General features: G+C 40.8%; 1 protein-coding gene across 1 annotated transcript in view; it reads left to right on the forward strand.

The window, feature by feature from the left end:
- The first annotated feature begins 238 nt into the window (after positions 1–238).
- CLPTM1L (CLPTM1 like) overlaps positions 239–13,374 on the forward strand; it is a 32,303-nt gene continuing 19,167 nt past the window's right edge. The window contains exons 1-7 of the mRNA XM_054381657.1: positions 239–427; positions 1,291–1,391; positions 3,484–3,673; positions 4,902–5,044; positions 6,937–7,015; positions 10,102–10,219; positions 12,889–12,983. Coding sequence (XP_054237632.1) covers positions 239–427; positions 1,291–1,391; positions 3,484–3,673; positions 4,902–5,044; positions 6,937–7,015; positions 10,102–10,219; positions 12,889–12,983 — 915 coding nt within the window. The remainder of the gene's footprint in view (positions 428–1,290; positions 1,392–3,483; positions 3,674–4,901; positions 5,045–6,936; positions 7,016–10,101; positions 10,220–12,888; positions 12,984–13,374) is intronic.

Consider the following 13,374-nt stretch of genomic DNA (forward strand, 5'->3'; position numbering starts at 1 on the left):
TGCCCGGCCCAAGCGCAGCGAGCGGCGTTGCCGCGCGCCAACTCCGTCCCGTAGCCGCCGTGACGCAGCCGCCCCGGGCCAAGCCGTTCCCAGAGCCGGTGCTGAGGTGGAGCTTCCTCCGCGCCCCGGAAGTGACGGACAGGGCGGAGCTGCTGTCGGTGTAGGGGATGCGCGAGCGGCGGTGGCGGCGGGGTGGCCTGGTTGATTGCGAGCGGGGCTGCGGGGGGCGGCCGGCGCCATGCTGAGCCGCAGCTCGTTCACCAGCCTGGTGGTGGGGGTGTTTGCCGTGTACGTAGCGCACACTTGCTGGGTGATGTACGGCATCGTCTACACGCGGCCCTGTCCGACGGCGGCGGCGGCGGCAGCAGCCGGGAGTGGCGCGGCGGGGTGCGTCTGGCCTTACCTGGCGCGGAGGCCGAAGTTGCAGGTGAGCGGCGGAATCGGGCGGCTGGCTGCAAGTGCGCGGCGGCGCTGGCGGTGAGAGCGGCCTCCGCTGCCTAGGGAAGCGGCCGGACCCCGCTTCGGCCCCTGACCTCGTAGCTGACCTTCCGCGCGGTGGACTTGTCGGTGCCGCACGGGCTCCAGTTCCGGCATGGAGCTGAGAGCGGTAGTGCCTGCCCCGGCCTGTCTTCTCGATCTCCTGCCCCGCACTGGGGGAAGCGCCGCGCTGACTCGGCTGACAGCTGCCGTTCCCACCTGGCCTGCCCGCCGTCCTAGCCGCCGTTTCCGTGTTCTGCCGGTAGAACTGTGCGTATCGGGGTGGGGGGAACAGAAAAGGGGGAGCGTTGCTAGTGTTGTATGCAGGCTGCCCCGTTGTCTGGTGCGGCGTCCGATAATGAAGCACGGTTGGGGTGAAAGTGTACTTTATTTTTTGATTACGTTGATCGGTTGGCACAGACAGTGAACACAGAGCAGCACTGCTGGGGACATGATTCAACTTAATTGCTAAGTCTGTGGATTCGTTTTGATCATCCTATAAACCCCGTTGCTTAGTGCCTGTGTTACAATGTGTTTCAGCCCCTATAAAGGTAGCTGAAACCTATGTTGTTTGGTTTTGGGTTGGTTTTTTTTTTTTTGAGGGGGAGGTTGGGGTTTTGGGTGGTTTGGTTGGTTTTTTGCTTGGTTTGATTGGTTAGGGTTTTTTGTACGTGGTTTTATTTTCCAATAGATATACAAACATTGTGTGTCTGGAAAATCGAGTGAAGCTGAAGAACAATTCTCTTAAGCATACTGATGCATGACCTTAGTATTTCTGTACTCTGATTTCTCCGTGCTGTGCTTTGATTTCAGTTGAGCGTGTATACTACCACACGATCAAACATTGGTGCTGAGAGTAATATAGATCTGGTTTTGAATGTGGAGGATTTTGATATTGAATCCAAATTTGAAAGGTAAGTATACAAACGATGAATTCTTCTGGAGCATGTACTCTAAGTAATAGTTACATGTATTGAACTAAAGATGAAGTAAGACAGACTGTGCATGATGGCTGTGTGGGCAAGGGACAGTTGTTGTTCTTTGTTAAAGCTATATTTATACACTAAACAAGCTATTCTCTTCACATGTACTTCAATAAAATAATAACCATGTTTGCCATGTTAAGGCAGGAAAGATACTGTTCAGATTCCAGCCTTGCAGTTGGAGGACAAAATGCTGCCATTAATAAAACTAGTACTTTTTTCTTTAATTAAAAGTTCCCCAAATATTTGATGAATTAAACATTCGTTGAAATGGCCTGCTAAGTTCATCTGGAACTGAGAAGCAGGTTCTTAGATAAACTTTTCATACATTGAAAATCATCTCATAGTTGAAAGAAACAAAGCTTGCAAAATGAGGCTATACTAGTAAATACAGAATGCTTGTTTCTCTCATGTAGATTCTACAAATCTTGAGTGCTGTCCTCTGTTCCCTATCACAGTTTTCAGATTCTGCTCTAAATGGTCTTCCCAGTAGCTGTACGTGATGTAACATACGTATGATGAGCTGAGCTTAGGTATTGATTAGTTTGGATCAGTGAACTTTTTCAGCCAGATAGGCAAATGGTATGCAAAATTGTGCATTACTTGTAATAGCATAAATTACTTTTCATTTTGAAAATCTAAGTCAGAGTGCCTGGAAATGCTTGAGGCTTTGTTTCTAATAACAGGTATAGCCACATCATGTTCTTAATAGTCACAGCTTCAGACCTGGAACAGAACCTGGAAGTCAAGCTGTGTTGTCTTTTCTTGCTTTTTAGCAACATGCTTTTTGATAACCATTTCAGTGCTTATGATTGTAGAAGTATCTAGCAGTTTGGAGTTTTGGGGTCCTCTAAAGGGATCACAGAATTGTCAGGGTTGGAAGGGACCTCAAGGATCATCTAGTTCCAGCTGCCCTGCCATGGCCAGCTACACCTCACACTAGATCGGGTTGCTCAGAGCCCCATCCAGCCTTAAAAACTTCCAGGGATGGGGCTTTTACCACCTCCCCAGGCAACCTGTTCCAGTGTCTCACCACCCTAATGGTGAAGAATTTCTTCCTAACATCCAATCTGAAGAAATTGATGCTAAGATGGAATAAGATTGTGTCATTAAATTTCTGAGCATAGCACTGTACAGTATGTCTCTCTACAATTAAAACTGTTAGAACTTCTTGTTTTGTGCTTCATATTTGCTGCCTCGCTTTTGTTTGAAATAGTCACTTTATTCTTGACTCTCTTATCAGAGTCTTCCAGGTTCTTTCACATTCCACATTCTCTGTAATTAAAGAGCTCTGCAGTTTAGGTTCAATCAAACATCATCTCTCTCAGACTTTTAAATACAAGAATTGTTTTACTGACACAGTTTACAAAGCCAGTGAAAATATTCAGAGAAAAATAACCTGAGCAATTTTACAGGAGTAGAGGAGACATTATGCAAGGTTGCAAGTAGAATGATTTCTTGGCTAAAACAAGGGGAGTGATTTCATAATTTGGGGCTCCAGTCTAGAGTTCTGTGCTTGGCATGCCATATCCGAGAAGATATTTTATTAATGCAAAGAACTTGGCAAAACTTGATTTAGTTTTTAAACATTTTCTCATGTATGCAATCTGTGATACACATTCAGAACAGAGAAAGCTATTTTCTGCAAGTACTGTGATAATTTTAGCCCTATGACCTATTGGCAGGGGGAAACAGCAAAAGAACTGATGAAGCAGCCCTGTGTTATCTAAGGTAATAAAGGATGAATTGGACAAAGATTAAAGTATCTTAATATCATAGTAAAACTTTGGAAATGCAAATATTATGATTCATCCCCAGTATGAAAATTGATCCCATCCAGCCACGGCTCATTAGGACATATTAGACAGAACTAATTGCTGTGAGCCAGGCCACCCAAATGTCTTTTTAAACCTTGAAACCTTTTCTTGCTTCTTTCCTGAACATCTTCAGTGATCCTTCTATGTAATAGCTAAATATTTCAACATGTGCTGCACTGTCTTAATCTATTTATGTTGTATTTTAGGACAGTGAATGTCTCTGTACCAAAGAAAACTCGAAATAATGGCACGTTATATGCATACGTATTTCTTCATCACGCTGGAATTTTGCCTTGGCATGACAGTAAGCAGGTCCATATAGTCAGCCCACTGACCACATACATGGTCCCTAAACCAGAAGAGGTTAATTTGCTCACTGGGGAGTCAGCCACACAGGTAGGTGTTTTTTCCATCTACAGGTAACAACTGCAAAAACGTAATTTTTTTTGTACACATTTCTAGAGTTAGCACTTTTTCTGCTTGCATTTTTACATTCATAATGCTATTAGAAAAAAAGAATCAACCCCCTTCTTCTTGATCATCAGCTTGTGTTTGAATAGTAGAGGGCTTAGCACAGCAGAGGTGGAGCCCTTTATAACACTGGCTGCTATTAAAACACTTCCCTAATTATGTTAATTGTTACTACTTTAAGGATTCATTGCTTGGAAATACTGTTCTTTAACAGCATAATGCTGCTTTCTATAGTGAATTGGATTCCTGTGAATATGCTTTTCTTTTATAAAACCAGAGATACTAACTTTATTTTGACATTAGTGAGTGATCAATATCAAGTAGCTTATTTTCCTTTAGGATGTTCTTACTTTTCCAGTTCAGTTCAAGAGAATAATATTCAAGAGTGGAAAATGTAGTGTTATTTCATGAAATACATATGGATGGCTGTTGTTGTGCCTCATATTAAGTGGAGCTTGATGATTTCACTGTTGTTCTTTGTAATCTGAAATATTCCTGTCTGTAGGTAGCAGTGCTGTTTCTAAATCCTGTTCAGAATTAAGTGAAAAATCAGTTCAGTGTAGAGTCCCGACACTTAGGTCAGAAGGTGGTTTTGATCCAAAGAAAAGCAAGTAGAATGTCCTGGAGATAGGTATCTACTGAAAGCTGTATTTGGTTTCATCACTGCTTTACACAGCCTTTGGAAGCTCAGAAGTTTAAGTGGCCTGATCTTTTTACTCCCAAGTATTAATATGATTGGTCACCCACATCCTCTTGACTGTTTTGAAGTACCATCAGATTGCTCTACAGTCTTAATTTCAAAGTGACTTTTTCTGTCTAATAGCCACATTTTTCTGTCTAATAGCCACATTGCTAAGGTATTAACATTAATCATCATAGTTTTTGTTCTTGATGAACAGGGCCATGAATGGGCACTCAGGTTTTTCATTGACAGATTATGATGGGTCTTTACAACCCATTAAAGTCATCAGGACAATCCAAGTTGTATTTGAGTAAAATACTTGATCCGATGAAAATTAAGGTGAAGTGTTTCTTATTTGGCTTCTTTTCCACGGTTTAGTTAATGACTCCGTAGTTTCTGTGAGTTAAGAGTGTTAACCTGTTCAAAATTCTGTATTGTATAGCAGTGTGTATGTTTACTGTGTTCTTAAAGCAAATTGAAGCAGAAAAACAGACTAGTGCTCTAGATGAGCCTGTCTCTCACTGGAGGTCAAGATTAACCTTAAATGTCATGGTGGAAGATTTTGTATTTGATGGATCCTCCCTCCCTGCTGATGTTCACCGTTACATAAAGATGTAAGTCGATGACTTAATTTTGCCAGATTTGCTATTATAAACTTACTGCATGTTTCTTCAAAAATCCTCTCTGTTTAAATTGGCACTTAGAAGAATAGATGCCTTGTATTTCAGTGGTTACAACTGGCAAGATATTATGTACTAGAAAACCTTGTTGGTGATATCTTGCTCCTGAGGAGGTCAGAGTTGAGGATGGAGTTTTTTGTGTGGAGTTACTATAGTAAGACAAAGCAGAACTACAGTGACGCAAGTAGAACACTACAGCAGACTTCATACCCTCTTGTTCTCAAATCATACTTCTGACCTTTGAAGCAATTACTGTCCCTTGACCTTTCCATTATCTGCAAGTGCTGAAGAGGCATAGGTGATCCACAACACCTTCTTCCTCCCTTTATGATTGACCTTGTTTTACTTTGACAATGTGTGTTCCTACATTGTGTTATTTTCTCAGGAAAATACTGAAAAAGCAAGGATAGGTTTTTAGGCCATTAAATGCAGACAGTAGCTTTTGTTCATAGGTTGCTAAAAGAACTTACTATGTTAACCATATAAGTACTGCCCTGTTGGCTTGTGCTGCTGTATGTTGATGCCTTTCTCTTCAGGTATCCCTTTAAATCCAGAAGTAGTTGCTTTATCAGCAGACACTGGGGTTCTGGGATAGCTTCCCAGCCAGCACAGATAAATTAGTAACTCATAAGGTGGTAACAAGGAGGTGTTAGACTGGAGTTGATGAAGGAGGATAATTTTGCTGTTCACGTTTAGATATGCATCAGTGCTGTTTTGTCATTGCATTGTACAGGAAACAGCAGGGATATGAAACAGCCTGCTGCAGTTCCACTAGCAGTAGCTTTAACTGTAGTTATTGTTGTAGAAGTATAAACCTCTATCTAAATCTAAACCAAGCTGTATTTCTGTGCTTCCATTTAGTACTTTTCTGCACTACTGTTGCCCATCGTATATGTAGTATAAAGTCTTTCTTAGCATGCATAAAGACTCTTCCCAACAACTAAAATTCAACCTTCAGGCTTCAAAAAGCTCCCTTGTGCTAGTTCTGTAGACTTTTACTTAGAATATACCATGTAAATAACTGCTTTTCTAATGAAGAACCTAAAGAATTGTGTCTCAGTGCATTAGGCCAAATACTTTTCTAGGATACTGACAAAGCAACTGTTTATAGGTCATAATTTACTGAGTAACTTTCCAGTGATGAATTTTGCAGAGGGCTGAAAGGCTGGGAAGTTTATATTGGTTTCATGTAGGCTGTTGAGGTTGCAATCAGATCAAGAGCCTATGTTGAAAAGGCAGAGAAGGTTTCTAAATGTTCCTTGTGCACTGTCTGCAGTAGTATCTGGCCTTCCCATGTGTGTACCAGTCATCGTGTCCATGCTAGCTGGAGCATGTGCAGTTGCTGACCTGATAAATGCCATTGGGGGTGCAGAGGAGTGATGGACACCATGGAGAGTTGTCATTGCTCCAGTTAGAGAGGAGTACTTGAGAGAAAGGTTACAACTGTGTTGTAAATTTCAGCCCATTTCTCAATAAACTTTTTTTTTCGTCTATCCTTGGTCATGCAACAGTTTCAGCATGGTCACAATCAATTTTATTTGTCTTTTCTTTTTATAATTTCTTATTCTGTCTTTTTATGTGAAACTAAAAGCAAAGTAAAAGGCGAAATTTAACATGCTTACTTGTTTTATACAGACATTTCTCAATTAAATGCTCTGGGCTAGTGACTTCTTTCTTGCTGTGTGTTTAAAGAAAATGTTCCTGAAAAGAGAGTGGGAATTAGTTTGCATGAGTAGATCTGAAAGCGATAAATGAGCACTGATTTGAATAAAATAGTTGTCTTTTTAGATCACCACAGTCATAAAATCCATGTTTAAATTTCCTAGGGTTCAGCTGGGGAAGACAGTGCATTACCTTCCAATACTATTTATTGATCAGCTAAGCAACAGAGTGAAAGATTTGATGGTGAGTAATAGAATACATTTAATTACGTTTTAACAGTAATCTTTAATGTTGTTTTAATTAAGATTTTGTCATAGGTTGTTTGCTGTAATGAAAAAAAACATAAATTCATAAAAGGACTCTACCACTGACTAACTTAATGTGGTCAGCTGTGGTAACTACGTAAGCTGGATGTGGGGTTTGAGACCCCAGTCTGGCAGAATTATCTACTAAGCACTCCCTTCTATTCCACCAAAAGGTATTTGGATTCTTTTGCTTCTACCTTTTCAGTGGACATGGGGCATGACTGTGGCATCAACTGTTGTGGGAGCAGTCCAATGAGCAATTTGACTCCCTAAGCTGAAGAAGTTGTATCAGAATCCCAGAGTGGCTTCTGATACCTTCTGGAGAAATGGGCATCAAACACAGCTGATACTGGGTCTACTCTGAGATAAGTCAGTAGCTGTTATCTCCAAAAAAATTCACTTGTGGTTAAATTTTCTGGTGGTGCTCCTTAACTTGAGCACCTTAAAGCTTGACATTGCAGTATATACAATGATTTTGTGTACTCAATCAATTCAGGACTTAAAAACTCAATAATTGAATGACAGAAGGATGAGGTTGGATGATATTTCTGGAGGTTGCTAGTCCAGCACCCCTGCTCTCAGAGCAAGTTGCTTGGTACCTTCTCCAGTTGGATATCCAAGGATGGAGATAACATAACCTTTCTGGTCAGCTTGTAAGAAATTAGAATGAGAATGAATGGGTTACAGGCATTCTTTGAAAGGAGATGACTGGAAGATGGTTATATTGGTTTTGGTAAACAGCTGCAGAATCTCCACCATCAGCCCTAACCACATAGGTTTTACCCTGGTTTTCTCCCTTTTTTTCAAGACAGCTCAGAGACCCCTGGCACCATTCTGGTTTCTCAGGCTTTCTCCCTGCTGTATTTATAAAACTTTCTCAGCATTCTCTCCTTCGTATGCATTCATGTTCTGCTGCTGCCTGGAAGGCTTTATGAGGTCTTGGGAAGGTGGAGAGACTGAGAATTTTTCATACTCCCTGGAGAAAAGAGTGAGCATTATCCCCAGTCCACACTTGACTGATGAGGAGTGGCTGGGCTAAAACCATGTTCTGTAACACGAGAATCAGAAGAAGCCTGTTTATCTCAGATAAGTGTCTGCCAACTAATTACCCTAGAATGGACACAGTGTAGAGTAGCAGTGCTGAGATGGGGATTATGATTGGATAGTAATGAGGAGCTGGGAGTAATAGATCTTGAACTGTTGCAATTCACAGTGCCTGCCCATGTGTAGTGATGTCTTTGCAAGTTCAAAACACGTGGCCTAAACTTGTGCCTTGGTAGCTGCAGAGAATTCTGACATCTGTGAGAGCAAGTTTCTTTGTTTGTTTTAAACCTGTTTGAGAGAGAGTCAGCTATGGTGCAGAAAGAGCCGAGACAATGTAAGACATTTTTTTTTTTTTTTTTTTTTTCAGTTTAAGGGCATCCCACATAATTATTATCATAGAATTGTTAGAGTCAGAAGGGACCTCAAGGATCATCCAGTTCCAACCCCCCTGCCATGGGCAGGGACACCTCACACTACATCAAGTTGCTCAGAGCCACATCCAGCCTGGCCTTAAACACCTCCAGAGATGAGGCTTCTACCACCTCCCTGGACAACCTGTTCCAGTGTCTCACCACCCTCATGGGGAAGAATTTCTTCCTAACATCCAATCCGAATCTACCCATTTCTAGTTTTGTTCCATTTCCCCTAGTCCTATCATTACCTGACACCCTCAGCTTTCTTGTAGCCCCCTTCAGATACTGGAAGGTCACAATAAGGTCTCCTTGGAGCCTTCTTTTCTCCAGACTGAACAGCCCCAGCTCTCTCAGTCTGTCTCCATAGGAGAGGAGCTCCAGCCCTCTGATCATCCTGGTGGCCCTTCTCTGGACACCTTCCAGCATGTCCAGACTGTTCTTGTAATAGGGGCTCCAGAACTGGATGGAGTACTCCAGGTGGGGTCTCACCAGGGCGGAGTAAAGGGGAAGAATCACCTCCCTTGACCTGCTGGCCACACTTCTCTTGATGCAGCCCAGCTCTGGTTGGCTTTCTGGGCTGCAAGTGCACACTGACAGCTCATGTTGAGCTTCTCACCTCCAGCACCCCCAAGTCCCTCTCCTCAGGGTTGCTCTCCAGCCAGTCACTGCCCAGCTTGTATTTGTGCTTGGGATTGCTCTGACTCAGATGCAGGACCTTGCCTTTGGTCTTGTTGAACTTCATGAGGTTGTCTTGGGCCTACCTCTGCAGCATGTCTAGGTCCCTCTGGAGTGTAGGCTATACTTTAGGATTAGGTGACAATTATTTCTCTTGAAACAGGAAGAATATTTCTGTGACACCCGATACTGCAAAGCTTTCAGGCAGGGTAGCTTGCTTAGCTTTAGCCTGTGGTGTTTTTTATCAGTCCAAGCAAGTAGTGTCTTCCCTACCTTTTATTTTGGTATGAATTGTAACCAGTTTCTCTCAAAACTACCTTCAGTTTAGTAAAGTATTGACTGTGGCTTTTGGAACATGATTTTTTTTCTTTTCTTTCTTTCTTTTTATTTTTTTGTGGTGGAATGTTTTTTTGTTGTTGTTGTTTTGGGGTTTCTCTTGTTGTTGGTTTTGTTGGGGTTTTTTTGGTTGGTTGGTTGGTTGTTTTTTCAAATCTTCTACCTTAGGTAATCCTAGCATGTACATTCAGAGAACTGTCCAAAGCTCACCTTAAGCTCACTTTTCCCACTTGAGCATCACGATGCCAATAGAGGGAACTTAATGTAAGCATCTCAGAGGCATTTGTATACAGTAACAGTAGCTGTAAGAATTTGAATAAAACAAACTGCTAATTTCACATTTCTTGGAAAAAATCATCAAAGACTTCAAGCATAATACAGAAGTCTTATTCCCTTTCAAAAGACTGTATTCCCTTTCAAAAAACAAGCTAAACTCTTCAAATTGTGTGATTAAATCACAGCATGATAGAATCACAATTTAAAAAAAGAAAAAAAGGAAATAATTGTTGCAATCTTTTTGCTATTGAAAATGAAACTGTGTCTCTTTGAAATACAGGTTATAAATCGTTCAACAACAGAACTACCTCTTACAGTGTCCTATGACAAAATATCTCTTGGAAAACTCCGATTCTGGATCCACATGCAGGATGCTGTGTATTCCCTACAACAATTTGGTATGTATTTTTATCTTTAATGACCACAGGCCAAAAAATAATATCTGACCCCTTGATATTTTTCTTAAAAATACACAGACAACACTTTAGCACTCTTTTCTTTTTTTTGTTAGCTGGTGAAAAGGTCTAATGCTACAAATCAGGTGTTTTACCCAAAGGTAAAGATGGAAATAAAACATTGACAAGAATACAGAGGTGGATTAACCATTTTTAAAATAGATTTTATTTGGATAGTACTAATGTACAAGAGGCCAAAATAGAAAGAATTTTTGTCATGGGTTTTTCCTGTCATCTATGGAACAAAAAACTGGATTAGTGTTGCATAACCTTTGACATAAGGTATGTACAACTGGTGACTAGACATATACCTACAGTGAAATAAAGATGAGGCACAGCAAGGTCTTTGGACTCAAGCTTAGCATGAAGATGGAATCTGGGTTCTGATCATACTGCTTCTGACACTCCAGAACAGACTGTGCTCTCACTTTGGATGAGTTACTAATTTCAAGGTAATTTACATAAGCTTGAGACTTAACATGAATGAAACTTCAATTCTGTTTCACTTAAATGTAGTGGTGCAAGTGTACACTTTGACTCTGGAGTTCATATGCTCTGTGGAGTTGGTGATGGTATAGCCACACTTCCTCTGATGCACACCTTTGTAAGTCTAATCATCATCCTTAATACTCTGCCCCTTCAGGTTTGTCTTTGCTGACTTAGTTTCCTCTCACTAGTATTGGGCTTCCTTATGCTAGAGTAAGGAACTGACTTGTAACTGAACTGTTGCTGATGTATATGAATGTCAGATTCTTCCTGATCCTCTCTCTTTAAACTCTTCCCACACAAACCTGACCTTTTTTCAGGCCAAGAGATTTTTAAAACTTCTGTGCTGTACAGCAATGATACCTAAATCCTTCCCAGTTTATCTTTGGGTTTTTTAGTGGCTGTAGATGCAGTGTTGTACGAATTTGACAAGAGACATGTGCGGGGGTAATGCTACTTCTATACTACTCACTGATGTTCTTGATTCACCAGAATTTAGTCAGTAAGAGAAAGAGGGTTTGGTTATTCACTGTTATCTGAATTCATGTTTTATGATGGACAACTTAACTATTAAGGCATTGATTTCTGGGAAAAAATCTCTTTCCTGGGTGAGCAGTAGTTTCAGAGTGTAGCATTGCTAGAAGACACAATACCTTTATTTACATTGTAATTTAACTGAGAGCCTAGACTTCCTTTTTTGCAGCCTAAGGTTTCCTACTGTTTTATTGGAGGAGGGAGGACCAGTAAGGAATAAGGTCATCCTGAGTAGAGTCTAGCTGCATTGCCTTAACTCAGGCTAATGGTTATCAAAGCTACAAATATGTCTGCTTAGAATAACTGTCTTGAAAGTGTCAACTAACCACTTGTTCAGTTTGTGTGGGACATTTGACCACCATCACTTCCCTGTAATGTTTTGTGAGCATTCTCAGAATAGCAGAATTCAATTTTTCATGTTCTGTGTCTTAATTGTCTTGTGATGAACACGTATATCAAGACCTGTCATCTTAGGAGTACCTCCTCTACTTGTTGAAAAAGAAAAAGCTTACCTAAGATGCTGCTTGTTCTCTGTAAGTATGTAGACAGTGAAACATTAATGTTTAAAATCTTGGGTTTGCAATAACTTAAGAAAAGGTCACCTAAGCCAGCAGCAAAACTCCAAAATCAGTTGAAAATGAGTAAGTTCACATTCATGCTGTGATGTAGTACAGCTGATAAGACAAACTAATTTGGTACTGAACTCACCTGTGTCTTAACATCATTGCCATAAATGTAGCATTGTGCATTTTCTAAGAGCAGATTTCAGTCAATGGAGCTTTCTACTTCATGAAGAAAGCATCTCAACAGTGGCTGAAGGAGTTCAGAGGGATGGTATATCTTCTGGAAAGCACACTTCCTCCAGCTGGAAATGTTGCATATTACAGACAGGCTCTAACTTGTTGGAGTTAATGGTTGTTCTTTAATGCCCACAAGGTAGCAATGTTCCTTCTTTAGGAGATTTGATACAACCATAGAAAACAGATATTCAACTCAGAGATTGTGCTTTTTGGAAGGTGCTTTCCCTTTTTCCATTGATCAAAGAGAAGCTCCTGAATTTACTCTGCAAGGACCATCAAAAGAGTCACTGCCTAATCCATGTTCTGAGGTCTGCACTGTTGCATATGTGGCCTTGCTTCTTGTTTCTTGTCCTTTACAGGGAGATACTCTTCTCGTTTTTCCCTTTTTAATGTGAAGCTCGTCTGTCCATGTCCTTATTTTAACTCAGCTGGCAGCTGAGCTCTGACAGTCCTCTCTCTGCTTCCCAGATCAAAGTTCAGAGGTCAATGTTGAATAATTGTTTTTCTTCCCACTCAGGGCAGAACAACTTCCTGTGTTTAACCTTTTGTCTGTCGAGTGTTTAGCTTAGGTTGTAGTTACGTAGCACATTGAAGGCACATCAGGCTGCTTGTAATTTAAAGCAAGCCAAATAATTCACCAAAATACAGGCAAACGAGTTGCCACCATGTTTTGAGTTTGATTGCTTAAACAGAAAACGTGTGTGTGACAGAAGATTCCTTTCATACTGGATTCTAGCATAACAACAATTAACTTTCTTGTGGTGCTTGAATAAATCTTGTTCTTTTTTGTAGGGTTTTCAGAAAAGGATGCAGATGAAGTAAAAGGAATTTTTGTTGATACTAACCTCTACTTTCTGGCTTTGACGTTCTTTGTGGCAGCATTCCATGTAAGTTGAGAAACTTTGGGGTTTTGGCATTACAGCATATGAAATTAAAATAAAAAGGGAGAAGGAAATGATTTTCATCTTTTTATCAAGAACTGTTCATGAAAATAGTAATTTCAGTAGAGCAATGGAAGTGTTTTCTGGTACAAGTCAGATATATTTCCAATACAGAGTTAATACAAGAAATGGAAAATTGAGATACCTAGATAGAAAATAACAGTCTTGACTGAAATATTTAGCCCCATTATCACATTTTTTTGTAGGTGAGCCAAATCCCCTAGAATTAATATGTCTGTCAACATTGGTTTAGATTTTGTTACAAGGTTTACTGCAGTGGCATAGTTTGACCACCAGTCATGGGATTTGAGTCTCTGACTTCCAGTACTTGGAGAAA

The sequence above is a fragment of the Indicator indicator genome, chromosome 6 (genome assembly GCF_027791375.1).
Source record: "Indicator indicator isolate 239-I01 chromosome 6, UM_Iind_1.1, whole genome shotgun sequence".
Lineage (NCBI taxonomy): Eukaryota > Metazoa > Chordata > Aves > Piciformes > Indicatoridae > Indicator > Indicator indicator.